Source organism: Carassius carassius, chromosome 16 (assembly GCF_963082965.1).
Source record: "Carassius carassius chromosome 16, fCarCar2.1, whole genome shotgun sequence".
In the NCBI taxonomy this organism is placed as follows: Eukaryota; Metazoa; Chordata; class Actinopteri; order Cypriniformes; family Cyprinidae; genus Carassius; species Carassius carassius.
The window spans coordinates 14,162,572-14,182,787 of NC_081770.1; the positions used below are offsets into that span (position 1 = coordinate 14,162,572).

At 37.6% G+C, this 20,216-nt stretch overlaps 2 protein-coding genes and 1 long non-coding RNA gene across 3 annotated transcripts in view; all 3 read left to right on the plus strand.

The window, feature by feature from the left end:
* Nucleotides 1-20,216, plus strand: part of LOC132159625 (uncharacterized) — a 54,255-nt gene that overhangs the window by 17,621 nt on the left and 16,418 nt on the right. The gene's annotated exons all lie outside the window — the stretch shown is intronic.
* Nucleotides 571-12,982, plus strand: LOC132159630 (uncharacterized). The gene is made up of 4 exons (XM_059569204.1): nucleotides 571-861; nucleotides 5,770-6,099; nucleotides 7,209-7,508; nucleotides 12,607-12,982. Exons 1-4 carry the CDS (start codon nucleotides 819-821, stop codon nucleotides 12,714-12,716), a joined length of 783 nt encoding a protein of 260 aa, XP_059425187.1. The 5' UTR covers nucleotides 571-818; the 3' UTR covers nucleotides 12,717-12,982.
* LOC132159639 (uncharacterized) lies at nucleotides 9,133-9,899 on the plus strand. The gene is made up of 2 exons (XR_009437891.1): nucleotides 9,133-9,396; nucleotides 9,805-9,899. It is a non-coding gene; the product is annotated as an uncharacterized LOC132159639 (long non-coding RNA).

Below are 20,216 nucleotides of genomic sequence, written 5' to 3' on the forward strand. Positions count from 1 at the left end.
AAAAACGTGCTGCAATCACGAAAATAACGAAATAAACGTGTCCATGCCACGAATAAATAGATTAAATTACGTGCCCAAATCACGAACTGCCGTGAGACTGCATCCGTGTGTGGACCACGGAAGATGAGTGTCATTTACTTGCGTTAGAGTTATCCGTGATCTCAGCACAGACTCCGTGCTCGTATCACAGATTTTAGTTAGGCTAACAGAATCAAAGTGATTTTTTATGATGGCAGGACAATGCAATAACTACAATAACTGTCTGGTTAACGTCATTATGGCATTGGAAAAGAAACAAATACTTCAAATGTTGCGTTTCCAAATGAGAAAGCACGTCCGTTGAGCGAGTTCTGTACTCCGTCATTGAAACGGGTATCCGTGTGTGGACCACGGAAGGTCAGTGTCATTGACTTGCGTTGGAGATATATCCGTGGCCGCGTCACGGAATTTGGGGCAATTCCGTGATGATTTCACGGATTTTGAGTTAAGGGCCCGTGGACATTTCACGGAATTCTGTGAGACCAGGTTGGTTTGTTCGTGTTCATGAGAGTGCAAGATGTGGAGTTTTTTCTTATAAACACAAATAAATATTTTGACATTACAGAGTTATGTTGTGATCTTCAATATGATTTAAGAAGAGGATAAAGAATGAATTAAACTGTCTAGAGAGCACAGACAGAGATGAAAATGAAACATAGACCACTAAAACCAGTTCTGTTTTGATTTAAAAGTCTAGATTTAGGAAGCAGCTGCAGTTTTTGTTCAGGAAGTCACTCTTCTGTGTCTGAAGTGACACTTGGCTGGACGTTTCTATCACGATGTCCTCTCATCTGTGTGCTCTAACCCTGTTTGTTCTTTGTGGTAAGTAAAATACTTTTATAATACTTTTAATCAGTAAATGTAGCATTTAAACACAAGTGCATTTTCACAAGAGATTAAAAATACATATTTTACCTTTTAGAAGTGCGCAATTAGCTCCAGGAAATTAGATTATTTAGTATATGTCTAATAATAATGTGTCAACATCAGTCAACTCTGTCAGACGTGTCCAGGGGCCTCATTTATAAAGCGTGCGTACGCACAAAACGGGGCTGGAAACGTACGTACGCCAGTTCCCACGCAAAGGTTGTGATCTATAAAAAACAAACTTGACGGGAGAATGTGCGCACCTTTAAGCAAACTTTGAGCCGTGCGTACGCACATTCTGGAGACAAAGGGAATTGGCGACACCGATGGTGAGGTCGTGAACTGAAGTTAGATTGTAGAAAATAAATGTGAGAAGAACGATTATAAGAATTAATGACATTTAATTTTCACTCCATTTCATACGTTATATCCACATTATCATGAAGATTAAATCCAACAGTGTTATTTGTGCCGATTGTTTTAGGCTATATACATCTAGTAAAATCCAAACGTAATTCAAAATGTATTAAAAGTAAAATAAAATAATAATCAGCGCTGCCTTACAGTCACATTGTCCACAACAGGAGCACAGGAGGACATGGCGCGATACATGTGATAGCCTACAGAATAGCATGAAATACCCTTTTATTAGAGAACTGCAGAACACAGTGTAAAAAGGAAATATTTTCCTTAATGTACATAGCCTATATCATAAAATGTCAAAGTCTGCAAATACAGTCATGAAGCACAATCGCTACTCATCATCGGTCCTAACTATTACGGTGTTCATTACAAAACCGTCAAGAAGCATGTGTTCACTATAACATTTTCGTCTTAAATTTTCGCCCACAAATTAATTAAGTGATTTTGTCAAGGTGTTAACGATCAGTCTATTTGCTAGAAACATATAAATTCTCCGGTGACCCGGGTATGTAATGCTTCATGATGGCACTCCTGGCACTGTTGGAGGATTACGCTAATGGCAGAATAAGGAGAGAACGAGTTTTCAGGGACCATGATGATTTCCTGGCCCATGATGATGACTGGCTAATAAGCCGATTTAGATTCCCTAGAGCTGTGCTCTTGGATCTATGTGCTGAATTGGGTCCAGTATTAGAGAGGGCAACACGCCGGAACCATGCCATCCCAGTCCAAATACAAGTCCTCACCACTCTGGGGTTCTTGGCAACCGGCTGTTTCCAGCGGGAATTGGCAGACAGGTAAATTAATAATATAAAAAAACTATAAGTAATCCTCAAATTTGTCTCTAAGACCTTTTTGTATATGAAATAATTCTATTGGAATCTATCATCTCACCCTATAGGTCTGGTATATCACAGCCGTCCCTGAGTGCCATAATATCTGTCGTTTTAAATGGTATACTTAATATGGTTAGTCGATACATCAGGTTCCCCTACACTGTGCGAGAACAGGCCGAAATTAAAACGCAATTTGCAGCAATGTCTGGTTTCCCAAATGTAATCGGCGCAATTGACTGCACTCATGTTGCTATAAGGGCACCATCTGAAAATGAATTTGCTTATGTTAATAGAAAGCATGTGCATTCTATTAATGTGCAAATCATATGTGACTCCAACATGACCCTCACAAACATTGTGGCACGCTGGCCTGGTTCAACACATGATTCCTTTATCTTGACACATAGCAGTGTAGGGAACAGACTAAATGCAGGCGCAGTACGTGATGGCTGGCTTCTTGGTGAGTTTAACAATATTAAAAAGTAGAAACTGTAACCATTTTGTTTTTAATATAATTATAACCTGCAGGCGACAGTGGCTACCCCCTGAGACGCTGGCTCCTCACCCCATTTTTAAACCCGCAGAGCGCAGAGGAAACTCATTATAACGAGGTCCACTCTCGTGCCCGCGCAGTTGTGGAGCGTGCCATCGGCATCCTGAAATGCAGATGGCGTGCTCTGGATGCCTCGGGTGGCAGACTTTTATACCATCCAGCAAAAGTGTGCAAGATTGTCAGGGCGTGTGGTGTTTTGCACAATATAGCACTGAGAAACGGTATTCCTCTCCCTCCTGATCTCCCTCTACCCCAGCATTACGACCCCGAGCCACAGCCCCCTGGCCGACAAGAGGGATATCAACGAGGTGCAAGAATCCGTGAGGATGTCATGCGGCGTTTGTAAAGAAAGACAAAACTCAAGGTTCATGTTTTAACTGCATCTTTTAATGATTGTGCAATTTCTTGCATCACTTCTCTCATCTGCCGTAGCTCATCTGCAACCCTGTTGACAGCGTTTATTGTCTCTCGCTGTAACTGCAGGACTGCGTCAGTGAGTACCCGACCACTTTTGGACGTGCCAGACGCAGAAGGGGCACTGCTTTGAGCCGGACGCTGTGCATCTGCATCTGAGAACCCCTCACCCTGAACCTCCTGTTCATTTACAGCTTCAGACTCCGGAAGGACTGGAGGACAAACAATTGGCAACATTTATCCATTTATCACCCCACACACTCAAATGTACAGCGTTAATGATTAAAAATCGGTTTAACCTTGCTCCTCTGTGGTTTCAGTCACGTCAGTGTCTCCCTCCTTTTCCGACACAATACCACACACGCTGACCTCCCCAATTATAGCCGCGATTTTGCTGTCCACTGATGTGAGATCAGCTGTACATGGGCCCCCACCAGTTGCAGCCACGCTCTGGCGGTGGGAGGACAGTTTTCTCTTTGCCTCCACCTTGAATGAATGAGAATCTTTATTTCACATATTTTGCATACTGTAAGCACATGTAAATAAAACTTTTTGAAAATCAATATTGCTATTTATATAGGTATATAGCCTAATAAAACACAAATGTAATATGTTGGTAAAAAAAAAATTTGTATACCTTCAGGTCGGACCATTTTTTCTTTAATTCTGCAACTGTCCGTTCTGTCCCACTGACACAATTGACGGCAGAAGCAATACTTTGCCACTCGCACTGCTTCTTTTTATTAGTGACCCCACTGCTGTGGCCACCAAATAACACAGTTTTCCGAGCCTCCACCTCCCCTACAAGTGTTTCAATCTCAGTATCTGAGAAATTACGTTTTTTTCCTCTTTTCTCACCTGTCGCCATTATTAAAATTAGGCTAACAGAAATGCACGTTTTCACTTTCTTGGATTAATTAATTGGCGGGTCGCATGCCAGTTTTCCAGGTATATATGGGATTCCACTCTCATTTACATGCTGATCAGCAATCATGAGGTGATTTGCATTGACTATTTATGGTTAAAAATGGGCGTGTACAGGGCGGGATATGAGGCTGGTTCACGTACGCACATCTGCGGGTGATCTGTGATTTATAAAGGGAACATTGCTTACAGGTGTGCGTACGCACGGTTTTATAAATCGGAATATTTTTTGGCGTACGCCATTTTTGGCTTTTGGGCGCACGTAAACTTTTAGTAAAGATCCTACGCATAGTTTTATAAATGAGACCCCAGGTCTGTCAGTGGTAATGTTGGTGCTCTTTACAGGCCTGAAAGGGTTCAAATGAACACTAATGTCTCCGTGTTCTTCTGTTTCTTTCCTCAGACTCTGTTCATTGTTGTGGTTCCACTGAAGCTGTGATCCGATTGGTCATCTCTGCTCTGGTGGGCGTGGCTTCAGTTGCTGCTGTAGTTTATGACTTCAGATCTGGAAGAGCTCAGTAAAACAGAACAGAAAGAGACAACAGGGGGCGATGTTTTCTAATCTAACAGCATACAGTACATATTACATATTCTCATTGTATTATACGCGCCTAAGTATTAAAATTAACTAAATTCATAAAAAATAGTCTTATAAAACTGACCGGAGATCAGTTGCTTGTTCATGGTTGACCAAATCAAAGCCATCTAACATTAACATTTTGAAATGTTTCATAAGCAGCTGATCTCTGTCAGACATGTTCAGATAAATCAACATTAGAGTTTATTCACCAAACTATGTTTGTTAATAGTGTGCTGCTTTATCTCCAAATGATTCATAAAAGTTGTTGAATTCACATTGTCATGTATTTGTGACCAGTGCTGGGGAAATATACTTTTATAATAAATAATCGTGTTCAACACATAACTTGAAGTTGATTGTCAGTGAATCTGCCCACTTACTGTACGTACTAAAACTTGACATTGTGCTAAAACAGTGTCATTGAATCAATGAACAGTGTTTGATTCATATGTGGATATTTTACTGTGACGAGTGGGGCTGGGCCGAGAGACGTGGGAACAGGAGCGAGGCCGGGGGAGTGATTGGAGATGAGCTACACCTGCTCGACACTCACCGGTCTCGAGTCCCACAGAAGAGATGGAGGGATATAAAACTGGAGCGACGACAGTGAAGGACGAGAGAGGACCAGGCCTGGATTTTAGTTGTGTTTGCTTTTTATTTGTGCATGACAGTCGTCCGCGAGGGGCTGACGCGCTGTTTTGTATTTATTTTGTAATTAAAAGTCTGTTTGATTGTCCGCCGGTTCCCCCCTCATTCAGTAAATGTGTGTCTGAGCTGTGAGAATGTGGTTTAAAGTGCTGCAATGATCTTCAGCTGAAGCACACAGTGTTAGATGATGTTTCTGTGTGTTCATGTTCATGAAAGTGTGAGATCTTCTGCACTGTTTTCTTACAACCACAAAGTAACTTAAAACCACAAAGTAACCTGTTAGACTGAAAAATACCTTTGATGAATATCTGAAATGAGAGTTTTCAGATCCAGAATGATGTTTTCTTTCCTCTGCGCTCTGATCCTGATTGTCCTGTGTGGTGAGTTACTCTTTTAATCAGGAAATGGGGTTTATAATTGTTATTTATTTAATTTAAATGTAGTTTTCTAATAATTACAGTATATTGGATTTATATGATTTTCAGGTGTGTTTGGTGATACAGATGAAGTGAAGTCAGTGTCAGTGACTGAAGGAGATTCTGTCTCTCTAAACACTGATGTTACTGAAATACAGAGAGATGATCAGATTCTGTGGATGGTTGGACCTAAAGAGACGAGGATAGCTGAAATCCACAGACAGAACCTTTATATAGATGCCACTAATACAATATTTGAGAAAAGACTCCAGTTGGACAATCAAACTGGATCTCTGATCATCAGAAACATCAGAACTGAACACACTGGACTTTATAAACTAACAATCATCAACAAAGAAAGAGGAACTTCATACAAGAAGTTCAATGTTTCTGTCTATGGTGAGAAAATTTATTAAGATATTTTAGATATTTACTAAATATGTTATGTTACAAAATATCCATTCAAAGCTGTCATTTTATTATTATAAGTATGCTTATGTATATTTAGCATGCTGTTAATTTTTATGAGCACCATCTTCATTTATACCGTTTGATGCTTATTGATTATTGCATTAAGTTTCTACTGTAGATAGATGTATAATCCAGATCAGATGTTTATTTCCTGTAGTTTAATTATTTAATTATGAACATGTTAAACCGTCCCCTTGGAATTATAAGGTTCTATCTGACATTTTTGTCAAAATTGAGTTATTCCCATATTGTTATACTTTGACAATTTATTTACATTATGTGATAGATTTTTTTATGTTGTATACATTATGGGATTTTTATTTAAAAAACAATAAGGTTCTATCTACACAGTCGAAGGGAACACAAAAAATTTGAAGCTCAATATCTAAAAAAACTACTCGAAATGCAGATAGAACTTTATAGTTCCAAGGGGACAAAACTTCAAATGTTGTTAGACTTACTTCACTCTTCTCCTGATTCTAATGTATGAGATCTCATCTGTTTTCTCTTTCTAATCGCTTCAACAATTAATATTTCAGTGAACACAGAAGAAGATATTCTGAATAATGTTGATAACAAAACAGTCGCTGGTCCTCACTGACTTATACTTTATGGAAAAAAATACAATGATAAAAAATACAATGAAAGTAAGAACCAGCAACTGTTTGGTTACCAACATTATTAAAGATATCTTCTTTGTGTTCAACAGAAGAAAGAAACTCATACTGGTTTGAAACAACTTGAAAGTGATGACAGTATTTTCATTTTTGGGTGAAGTATCCCTTGAAGGGAATTACAGCTTTTGTTCTTCGTATATGTCTAATATTATTTTCAATATTAACTAAGATTTTTCACATTTAATGCATAATATAAGATAGTTATTGTAGTAGAATAAGGTCGTGCAGAATAAGCCATTAATATGTGCTTTATAAGTAATAAACAGCCAATATCTACGAAGAAGATTAATAATATCTAGACATTTCATGATCAATTATTTTTTGTCCTAAAATGATATTTGTTTCTCTCATGTTCTCCAGCTCTTCTTCCTGTTCCTGTCATCATCAGAGACTCTTCTCGATGTTCATCAACAGAAACATCATCATCAGTGTCTAAATGTTCATTCCTGTGTTCAGCTGTGAATGTGAGAGATGTGACTCTCTCCTGGTACAAAGGAAACAGTTTATTGTCCAGCATCAGTGTGTCCGATCTCAGCATCAGTCTCTCTCTACCTCTGGAGATTGAGTGTCTGGATGATTCCTACAGTTGTGTTGTTGCTTATTCATTCATCAACCGAACTACACATCTCAACATCACTGATCTCTGTCAGACATGTCCAGGTTAGCAGCAACATTTTCAATACATTTTCTTTCTAAATGTACAGTTCATAGCATTTGGATGAATGACTGACCGTTCACGCTGTCTATTACAGAAAACATCCAGGGTTTATATTTCGTGTCACCTATAAGTGTTTGTGTGCTGCTGCTCATTTCTTCATGTGTGTTTTACTGCTGCGTCAGGAAATGTGAGCAAGAAAAAGTATTACTACATGACAAAAAATTATATAAAAAAAAAATTACATTTATTATAGTTCTAATATGACAAATATACATATTATAATCTAAATATCAGTGTGTCAGAAATTGACTCAACATCTGCATGTGTTTGTGTTTGTAGATGAGAAAAGTCTGTCAGAATACACACAGATCATCTACCGTCTGCAGATCACTGATCATCACCCAGAATACACCACAACTCTTCAGGACTGATCTATGATTAATATGATTCTGAATCTTGACTTCTGTTTCTAATCGACTGCAACATGAATTATTATAAATAAATCTTTCATTCATGTACTCATTCTCTTTGATGAATAATAAATAAACTGCTAAAAGTCTAAAAGAGCTAAAATTATGCAACTAAATGAGATTGAAGAGTTAGATCAGTGATCAGTGATCCAATATATGTCTGTCTCTCTTGGGACTTGTGATGTGGTGTCTGTATTTTGGCAGTTCACAGGAAAGAAAGTGTCTGAACAGTGCTGATGCTCCCCTGACTACAATGTCCAGAAAAACATCCGAATAATCGTAAACTGGATACAGCAATTTGTCTTTGGTGAAACTGATTGCAGGGATATAACTAAAGACAGGACAAACTAACAAAAACATAAGAACAACTGCGGATGACACCACAGAGGGGTGAGTGTGATTTCACCAAGTACAACATATTTCTTACATTCCAATCAACCAATAAGAATTGATATGTAACTTTTCAGGAAATATCTGTTTTAGGCTTCTACACCCTTGTTAATCAGCTATCATTTCCCACTGATTTTAGGAATAAATTATGGTTGGGGTTAGGTTTAGGGCTAGGGATTGGGTTAAGTCTATATTTTTGGACAATAATGTTAATCCAGATTCACTGAAAGATGTTGATCCAGGAACATGTCTTACTTGGCAAAATCACGGCGATTACTATGAGCGGAGCCATCTTGGATCAACCCAAGATCATTTATTGTTCACACACTGAAGTGATAGTAATGAATCACCAAAAGCATAAAATAAAAACAATAACACAGCTAAATTAACAGTATGCATATAAAATTGGAATTATATTTAATACCAGTGGCATAGCCACTGGTGTGCCAGGGTGTGCCTGTGCCATCCACAGTGGCAGCTGGCACACTTAAAAATAGATGCAGAATTATTTTTTATGGCCTCAATAATTTTTTTTTAACTAAACTTGGGCTATTGTTGTTTACTTAGAAAATATATATATTTTTAAATCAACCCTTTCACGCTTAAAATACAAATATTTTAACTGACCCCTTGTTTCCATGGCGACACGTCATGATTGTCAAGTGACACACCGCAGCCACTAACAGATGTATTAAGTAGGCTAGTAATATTAGTTTTATTTAGTTTTTAATTTTTTATAAAAATATATACACAAACTTGATTACCATGTCAACTATCTGATATTCCGATTCTTCGTTTAAAAACCTTTATAAATTATCTTGATCTATAACGAGATGAGCGCTGCAGTTCAGAGTCCTGTCAGCCGGATTTAACGTACAGCACTTGAATTCCCCAGTTTCTCCCGAAATACATGAAAGTAAGTGGCTGTTGAACTGGACGAAGAATAGAGTAAATTTTATTGTTCTGCTATGTGTGTCTGATATATGAATAAAACACGTCTGCAAATTATATTTGATAAGATAGTTGTCACGTACGCTGATACAAGAAACAAGGGAGAGATCCAAATGCAGGTATGAGGTTTATTGAGGGGCAATCCAAAAGGGGTAAACAGTCCAGGCAGGGTCAAAACCAGAAAATCCAAAAACAAAACAAACAAGAACACACGGGAAGAGCAGACTCTGGGAGGTATCATACATACGACAAGGACTCCGTGACAAAGACTCAGACAGACCAGGTATAAATACACAAAAGGATAATGGGGAAACTGGAGACAGGTGGGGAACAATCAATTAACTAAACAAGGAGGAAGGTGACCAAATAAGGAGACAGGAAGTGATAATATGATACACACCGTGGGAACTGAGGACACCTAGTGGATACCCAGGGAACACAACCCAAACACTGTGACAATAGTTTTTGCTGCTTCCATAGACATCAGTGTGTATTTTACAAACTACCAATGTATTGTTTTACTAGTGATTATGTATATTTAAATGTATGAAACCTAAAATAAACATTATGTGGTTGAAAACACTGCATATTAATTGTGATATATGACAAGCGCTGAGCGCGTCCGTCTCTAACTCATCGCCAGCCAATGCGCGAAAGCTGTTTGAATCTGGCAGTTCTGTGACGCCACTGAACATTCTAAATCATACTCTCAGGGGCACAGAAATAAGAATCCAATATATGGTGCAATAATGCTAAAAATGTTAAAATATAATTTAAATTTTAAATTATTTTTGTTAAAATATATCTGCCGACATTTGGACTGCCAACCAATCACCAAACAGCAGCTGACTGTGACCCCAGCAGTCTATGATATAAACAGATAATTTTTGATTGCACATTGCTAGCTAGCAATATGTCGCAGAGCTCCTTTCTTAATTTTTTTTTAGCAAAAAACCTTGGCTTGATGGACAGCCGGACACAAGGCCTTAACGTTACACCTTATGAGGATGTTTCTCCCTCCCCGGGCCCAACATTAACAGACAGTGTTGCCAGATTGGAAATGTCCAAGTATTGTACCAGAAGTTCAAAATTATCGTATTTGGAAGAAAATTATTACATTTAACAATTAACTACATTTTGACACGACCTGCAAATTACCACTAGGAGTATGGTTGGACGGAAGCAGTGCGACAAAAATACTACCCCATAATTTTGCACAGTAATCTGACAATAAATGTGGTACACCCAGATTTTCATATGCACACCCAGAGTCTCTTTTCTGGCTACGCTACTGTTTACAGTTTTTTACAATCGCTATGACAGATTTTTCAATACATTTAACAAATTTCCTAAACTCTTAACACACCAACACACCTAAAACACACAATTGGCAAAACGGTTAATTTCATGCTCAAAATCACACATTGTAAACTAAACTCCAAATCTAATTTTCAAAATACAATAATACACTAACACAATACACTATGTCTACCAAAACACTGCAAACATTCCAATCAACCAATCAGAATTGAGATGTAACTTTTCAGGAAATATCTGTTTTAGGCTTAAAATCAGGGTTAAGTGCTTCTACACCCTTGTTAATCAGCTATCATTTCCCCCTGACTTTAGGAATAAATTATGGGTAGGGTTAGGTTTAGGGCTAGGGATTGGGTTAAGTCTATATTTTTGGACAATAATGTTGATCCAGGAACATGTCTTACTTGGCAAAATCACGGCGATTACTATGAGCGGAGCCTTCTTGGATCAACCCAAGATCATTTATTGTTCTCTCACACACTAAAGTGATAGTAATGAATCACCAAAAGCATAAAATAAAAACAATAACACAGCTAAATTAACAGTAGGCATATAAAATTGGAATTTAATACAATAAAATATAAATTTCTACTAAAACAATGTCACAATGGTTTTTCATGTGGGTTTGTTATGATATTTTAATGTGTTGTGATTCTCTCAGGTAGAAGATTAATCACACTATTTTGTTGTATTGTGTAAAATACTTTATTACTTTATTGCAAGCATCACATGTTGATGTTTTTGAGTCAGATCTTGTGTTATTGCGGTCAGTAAATGTGTGTGAGCTGAATGCATGTGGTCTGAAATGATGAGAGGATGTTCAGATAATGCACACAGTTTTAGACGGTGTGTGTTCTTGAGAATGTGAGGGGGCCAGTTTCATCTCACAACCACAAATAATTCTTCTGAGAACCTGTTAGAATGACACCTGTGATATAATTATCTGAAGTGAGAGTTTCCAGAACCAGCATGATGTTCTCTCATCTGTGTACTCTCCTCCTGTTTATCCTGTGCTGTTAGTAACTTTTCAGCACATTTTTTAAATTACTAAATACTCTGCAATTTGTATTGGCAACAATGTTATTATTATTTTACCTTTCTGTCTGTCAAGTTTAATGAAATTATATTAAAAACCATTAACAGAATAAAGATTTAGAGCAGTGTGTATATATGTAAAATAATTATTTGATAGATCTGTTAATGATATTATATCTCAGTCTGATAATAATATGTGTTTAATGTATTTCAGTTGTGTTTGGCGATGAAATGAAGTCAGTATCAGTGACTGAGGGAGATTCTATCATGATAAATACTGATATTAAAGTATAGAGCAAAGATATGTTATTGTGGATGTTTGGATCACAGGAGACTCACATTGCTGAATTATATAACCAGAACATGTCTATGTATGATAGTAATAAGATTTTTGCTGACAGATGGCAATCAAACTGGATCTCTGACCATCAGAAACATCAGATCTGAACACTCTGGACTTTATAAACTACTGATCCTCAGCAACAGAGAAAACTGATACAAGAGATTCTGTCAAAGTCTACGGTGAGTAAAGTATTACTCTAATAATCTCATTTTAATTAGTAATTATTACACTGTTTGTGAATGTGAGAAACGTTATGTTTGTGCTATTGTTTCATCTTCCTACTAGTCAGGACCATTAATTTCCCCATTTTTATATGCACACATCATTGTCTTACTATTTTCTTAAATATATTTTGGAGAATCTGGATAATAATGTTTTTTTTTTCCTTAATTATTTTCCAGCTCGTCAACAGAAGAACAACATCTACAGCTGTGTGATCAACAATCCCATCACAAACCAGACCACACATCTGGACATCACTCAACTCTGTCACACGTGTCCAGGTCTGTCAGTGGTAATGTTGGTGCTCTTTACAGGCATGAAAGGGTTAAAATGAACACTAATGTCTCCGTGTTCTTCTGTTTCTTTCCTCAGACTCTGTTCATTGTTGTGGTTCTACTGAAGCTGTGATCAGATTGGTCATCTCTGCTCTGGTGGGCGTGGCTTCAGTTGCTGCTGTAGTTTATGACTTCAGATCTGGATGAGCTCAGTAAAACAGAACATAAATCTAACTGCATGTATTAGAAAAACAAAACGTGTTAAATGTTCTAATGACGAGGTGCACAAAACCTTTCAGAATCAGCTGTTTTGGGTTAATTTTGGGTTGTGTTTGATTTTGAATTTCTTTTGTGAATGTGATCAGCAACCTTGTGGGTTTCAACAATGTTTATTTTCCTTCATTTGCAATATTAAAAAAAAATACAATGTTATCTAAAGGTCAGTATAGAAAGAAGCAGAAAAACAACAACAGCAAAAAGGATCTGAACAATAATTTTGGGTTTATACATATAAATTTATATATATATATATATATATATATATATATATATATATATATATATATATATATATATATATATAACGTCCATAGTTAATTTCAGTTGAAGCAGATTCAACTGGTTCAAATTCAACATAACGACAGTTTTGTTATCAGCCTGAACATGTGAAATAGTTATCGTAATAATCTGATTTGCATAAACTGATTTCATGTTCAGTTGACTTTGTGCAAATATGAACCACAGCCCAAGACACAGATAAATGTTTTTTTTTTTGAGCTGAGGCTTACTTGTTTAGTATGAATGTAATTTGGACGTACTACATTCACCATGTTTTTAGTACTGTCATGTGACCTACCTTTCACAAAAACCTTGAACTTGATGCTCATTTTTGGGGGAGGGGCGGGGGTCGTTTGTATACAGCAGATGTTCTGCACTCTCAGGAAAAAAAAAATAGGTCAAAATACTAATATGTTTCAGTTGGGTACTATTGTGTACACTTTAGTTAATAACATTTACCTTAAAAGGGAAATACCTGAAAGGTAAAAACAAAGGAAAAAAAGATGGTGTACCTTTTAAAAGGGTACTGAGAGTGTGGGAAACACCCAACAACTCAAAACACACACAAACACAGACACACACACCTCCTGTTTAGCAGGTGGGTGCTTTACCTTAATCCCCTTGAAAACTGCAGCTGCCAAAATCTTTGTTTATTTGGCCTCAAAGTGAGTTTTATTTTATAACAAAGGAAGTGAAAGTGCTGTGAAACACCTGCAAACACAGATGCCCTTCTTCACCTTTTAAGCTGCAGAGGGATATATGTGTGTGTGTACGGAGCCCTGCACAGGACATGCAGGTAAAAATATAAGGCTAAATCGTGTGCACGATTTACTAATTCGTTCCCTCTATGTACTAAAACATGCACACGATTACTATTGCATTCCCATGATTTACGATTGCATTCACTCGATTCATAATAATTTATTTACTTATTTGTTCCCTTGATTTGCTAAATCGTGCTCACGACTTAGCAAATCTAGGGAACGCAATAGTAAATCGAGGAAACGCAATAGTAATCGTGTGCATATTTTAGTAACTTGAGGGAACGGATTAGTAAATCGTGCACACAATTTATTTATTTTTTCTTGCATGTCATGTGTGGGGCTCCGTAGTGTGTGTGTGTTTAAAAACTAACAATGCAAAAGATTTTGGAAGGTCAAAGTTCAGTGGAGGCGATCCAAACATGTCCATTGTGATTTTCCCACCACATTGAAAACATTATTAAATTTACCTTAAAAATGTATATATTTTAAAATTGGTTCTTGTGTGTGTCACGTTTGGTATACTGTGTTAAATGTTAAATCAATAAAAATAATAGTTTCAATTGTTTTGCAAAAAAAAAAAAAAAATAATAATTAAATAAATTGATTTTAGTGCTTTCTGACAATGTCCCAATGTGTGATGGGAATATGGTTTCTTAGTTTTTCTTGGTTATTCTTGACAAGTTTCAGAGCATGTGGTTTGTAAGTGAGAGACACTAGGCTCTGAATGCTCTATGACACTCTAGCTCAGTACTGCATCTAAGTGAAATGTTCTGTGCTCATTTCTTAGGCTCTTGGCCTAAAGCTAGGGTATTTATATGTGTACCTTTTGTTAAGGTACTGCACCAGTGACAGCCTTTTGTGCCTTTTTTAATAATGTATGGGGGACTTATGTGAATTGAGTGTGTGGGTGGATGGTTTGGTGTGTTTAGCTGAAGGCCAGCTTGTGCCATCAGTGTAAACAATCTTAATGCATAATTATGTTTGTAATATAAATACCTAATGCAAAAACTTTATTGCAGTTCAGGATCTCCAGCCTTCATCTGCATTTAACTAAAATATCTTAATTTGTTTAAAGCAAAGCCTGAAACAAAATATCTGCTGTAACCTGAAGAAAGAAATAAGTAAAAATTCTGTCAATATATTGATCTATATCTGATAAAAGAGTAAGAAATGCAGTCTGAGCCACAGGAAACAGTGGTTTACTGTAAACTACTTTGCAAGAGCAAAAATTTACTTGTGTTTGCAAAACTAAAGTCGGTTTTGAAAACTAGTGCTTGTTCCACATTTTCTGAAGACAAAATAAACAAAGACATGATTCCTGTCTTCACCTGAGCCAGTTTACAACTATTTGTTAAATTCTCAGCCAGTTTCCACATTTATTAATGAGTTTTATTGTTTTCTGCCCATTCCTGATTTATACTGTTTCCACTCCTTTGAATACTGTACAATGTAAATTATTGTTGTTGTTTTACACAGTAATATTTATGTATTTTCCACATCAGTATAATGTTGTTTGTGTCTAATTCTTAATGAGGGATCTGTGGAGAAATCAATGTTTTTTGTTGTAGTAAAAGTATATATCTAAAAAGTTATTATTTTTTATAATTATTATTATTATCGTAAAGTAAAAAGAAATAATATAAAAGATAATAAAAGATAATCTTGGGGTAAGATGGCCCACCCAGAACTGGCACAGACTGATCCACATGGCATTTTATCATAATGTTCTTATTTTTAAATGTAATACATATAGTAATTAATAGGGTTGTTATTTAATATTTCCATAAATTAGATATACTTTCATTAAAACCAAATGTTAACTGATTGAAATAATTACATTTCGGTTCAAAATGTTGTTGTTATGGCATATCTTCAGTTAAAAGATGGGCAATTAAATGTAAATATTATATTATGTTATATTGCCCATATTTTAATTGAAGATATGTCATCATAACAACAACGCTTTAAACTGATGTGTAGCTAATGATTTCACTCATTTACTTCTAAACTTGTTTACTACATTCTTCATATAAGGGGGCATGGTTCTCCTCGTGCTTTCTAAATGTAAAGAACGTCACACACATGTACAGGCAAGTTATACCTTAAAAAGCACACTGATTCAGTACAATATATATTCAGTTAAAATATATTTGTGTTCAGTTAATATTCAAATGTATATTCGGTTGATGAAAGACAAGATAAATGATCAAGTCTCCTGCATGTCTGAAAAGGTTTTTTTTTTTTTTTGAAGTAGCTCCTGGATGCAGTCCCACACACGTTTTATCTTTTGAGCTGTTAAGGAATATGTCTTACGCGTTTTTCTGTTTTTGCTTATGGCTTTTAGACGGTAAGTTATGCTTTTTTATATATATAGCTTCAGTTCATGTAGTTGTGCATGCTCTTCTCATAAATGGGCATAAATTTAAGCTATTTATGCGCAAATACTTATCGTAACAATGGTAACTTTAATGAACTAAACAAATATAATGAAAGTCGCTTTGGAAAAATCGTCTGCCAGATTACATGCTTACAAAAAAAAAAACACAAACACAAACCCTGCCAAGTTCGGATAAAATTAAGGGAAACCAAAATCACTTTTATGAAGAAAATTAACTTCTTATCAGGTTTAACTCGTTTTGCATAATGTTATGCTGATTTTAAATCGTCAGATGCTCTCTCTCAGAATCAGAACTCAATCTCATCGACAATAAATAGTAAGTATGAAATAATTAACTATGCAAGTTAAATTAACTGTTTGACTTGTTTATCATATGCATGCTTTGCCGATTTAAAACTGTTTAGGCGCAGACGCGGTACTGCGCTGTTTTCTGTGCGCTCACAGCCAAAGCTTGACTGATTAACACTTTTAATAAGGATCCTATATATATATATATATATATATATATATATATATATATATATTAGACCTACCTGAAATAAAGTAATAAATACAGCTCTGTTTACGCTATTACGACTGGGAGAAAGACGTTTACTTTTTATAAAAATGTTCTTACTACACATAACTGACAAATGAAGAACATCTGAGAACAACTCTGAAAGATATCTCAGATGAAAATATTTGCTTTGTTGTTGTTGACTGTTTTGTTCCAGGTGTATCTGGAGATTATTCAGATGAAACAGTGATATCAGTGTTGGAGGGAGATTCTGTCACTTTAAACACTGATGTTACTGAAATACAGAGAGATGATCTGATACTGTGGACATTTATACTTCCGAATTCAGAGACTCGTATTGCTGAAATCTATAAACAGATCGTCTCTGTATATGATGATAAAGAGAATGAGAGGTTCAGAGGCAGACTAAAGATAGATGAGCAGACAGGATCTCTGACCATCACAAACATCAACAAATTACACTCTGGACTTTATAAACTACAGATCATGAATGGAGATGTCAAACACAATAGCTTCAATCTTGCTGTCTATGGTGAGTAAACTGAATAAATCACACCAAAAGGGAATTTTTTATTAAATTTTAATCTTGTCTGCACTGATAGTCTTGTGCGAAAGTGCACTGAAAGTGCGCTGTTGCGTTAAACCAGGCATACACTGTTCGATTACTGTGAGATTTCGGCATGGTACCAACTCAAACTGCATGAGTAGATCGCATGCGACGTAAAGCCAAAGCTCAAGATTTGCATGCGCTCACTGTACGGTCCGATCGTCGAGTTGCGATTTGACTGCTCACACTATACGTGGGGAATCAACACGTAGGATCCCTCAGAACCCGGGTGTTTGTGGCTGTTTCAGAATAAACTTGCTTTCCCGGGATAAATGCACTGCTTTGGTGATATGCGCAATTCTGTGTGCTGAAACGTCCCAAAAAAAACATAAAAACGCCTCGGCATATCTGGATGCGCAGGTGGCTCGGAAGACGTGGTCAATATGTTTTATCCCTTTTGCAACGCGAACTGGAGGTAAGCAGGCGTTTTCTTCCCTCTTTATTTTTCTTTTATTTTCTTTGCCATAACTCCACAAGTTTTCCCTCCATCACTTCAGTACACACTACACGCCGTGTCACCATGGTTTCATTTATGGTTTCGCGCATGCGCAGTGAGGGAAACGCGGAAAATCGGTTTGTAGCCCTACTTCAATAGTGCGATACCTCACGAGAGGCGACCAAAATTTCTGACATGTCAGAAATCCATCCAACCAACCGATTGCCATTCGGGAGAGGTTAATCGCCTCTCGTTTCCCCTTGTACATTGCACGATCACTGCACGACAAACGACACACGAAAATGCTGAAAATCGTCCTGACCCGAATAAGAGTCGCACGAGTCATAATTTGGCTCAAAATCGGATGAAAATCGCACAGTGTATGCCCAGCCTTACAGGCGTCCCGGGTTTGAATCCCTCCCCTCTCTCACTCCTGCTTTATTTCTTGTCTGCTCTCCACTCTCCCGTCACAATAAATGCAAAACCAAAATGTTTTAAAAATGTTCATCTTTCCTTCATGTTTCGTAGCTCTACTGACTGTTCCAGTCATCAGTGACTTTCCTCAAAGCCCTTCAGTATCAGAAAGATCATCAGGTCAGAATTGTTCACTGCTGTGTTCAGCTGTGAATGTAAGTGATGTGACTCTCTCCTGGTACAAAGGAAACAGTTTATTGTCCAGCATCAGTGTGCCTGATCTCTCTCTACCTCTGGAGCTTGAGTGTCTGGATGATTCCTACAGCTGTGTTGTTGCTTATACATTCATTAACCAGACTAAACATCTCAACACCACTGATCTCTGTCGACCATGTCCAGGTATGTCAGTAGTTTGCTGTGCTGCTTTGTCTCAAAAAAAAAATACTAATTTGAGCTCACATTTTCACATATGTGTGCCTGTGGTGTACAGTATCTTAGGACATAAAGTACAGTACTGTTATAATCTTCATAATGATCTGTAACGGGGCTAACGAGTTGTGAGATGTGTGGATCCATGTCAGGTCAAACACTGGCAAACAGGTATATAGATGGCAAGACAAAGAATAATCCTAGGGCAAGCATGGGTCTTCGATCAATTTGGGCTTAGCAAGAGCGGTAATCCAGAATCCAGAGCAAATGGTCAAAACACAAGAAACAGGGCAAGGCAGGAAAAAGACTAAACTATGAAAACTAGAAACTAAGATAAGACTATGAAAATTAGAAACTGAAACAAAACTATGAAAACTAGAAACTGAAACAAGACTATGAAAACACGGAATGGCTTGGTATCGCAGTAATCGCTAGGAGAGGGATATGTGCATAGAAATACTCGGCAGTGTGTGAAAGGAAGTCCAATGCTTATAAAGCATGTCTGATGTTTGTGCTGTGTGTGTGTAATTGGTGGCACCTGTGTGTCAAGTCAAGTCACCTTTATTTATATAGCGCTTTAAACAAAATACATTGCGTCAAAGCAACTGAATAACATTAATTAGGAAAACAGTGTGTCAATAATTCAAAATGACAGTTAAAGGCAGTTCATCATTGAATTCAGTGATGTCATCTCAGTTCAGTTTAAATAGTGTCTGGTCAGTCATTTGTAATCATAGTCAATGATATCTCTGTAAATGAAATGACCCCAACTAAGCAAGCCAGAGGTGACAGCGGCAAGGAACCAAAACTCCATCGGTGACAGAATGGAGAAAATAACCTTGGGAGAAACCAGGCTCAGTTGGGGGGCCAGTTCTCCTCTGACCAGACGAAACCAGCAGTTCAATTACAGGCTGGAGCAAAATCAGATTGTGCAGAAGAATCATCTGTTTCCTGTGGTCTTGTCCCTGTGGTCGTCTGAGACAAGGTTAATCCTCTTTACAGGGGATCTGAATCTGGGGCTCTAGTTGTGTGTGATTGTTATCAGGTCAATGTAATTAGTGCAATGGAGAGTGGGAAATGTAGTCCAGGGTGTACTGTTTAGTGTGAGAGTCTGTGTTGTGGTTGATGACCCCTGGTGACGAATCATGACGTAACACCACCCCCACCAAAGAGCAGCTTCCAGATGCTCTATACAATCTAGGAGGGTGGTGGAGCGGAGTCCGAACAGGGGGAGGGATGGTGGGGCAAGTCCACGTGGAAGTGGAGTGGCCAGGGACGGAGGCAGAGCCAGCAGAGCAGGAAGCCTGGGTGGAGCCAATGGAACAGGAGTCCACCAGGCCGGAGCAGAAAGAACTGGAATTCACCAGGCCAGAGCAGATGGAACTGGAGCCAATCAGGCCAGAGCAGATGGAAGTAGAGCCCACCAGGGCAGAGGATCACCACAGCTGAGCAGATGGGACAGAAGCCCACCAGGGCGGAGTAGATGGAACTGAAGTCCACCAGGGCAGAGCAGAGGACCACCACAGCCAAGGAGACGGGATAGAAGCCCACCAGGGTGGAGCAGAAGACCACCACAGCTGAGCA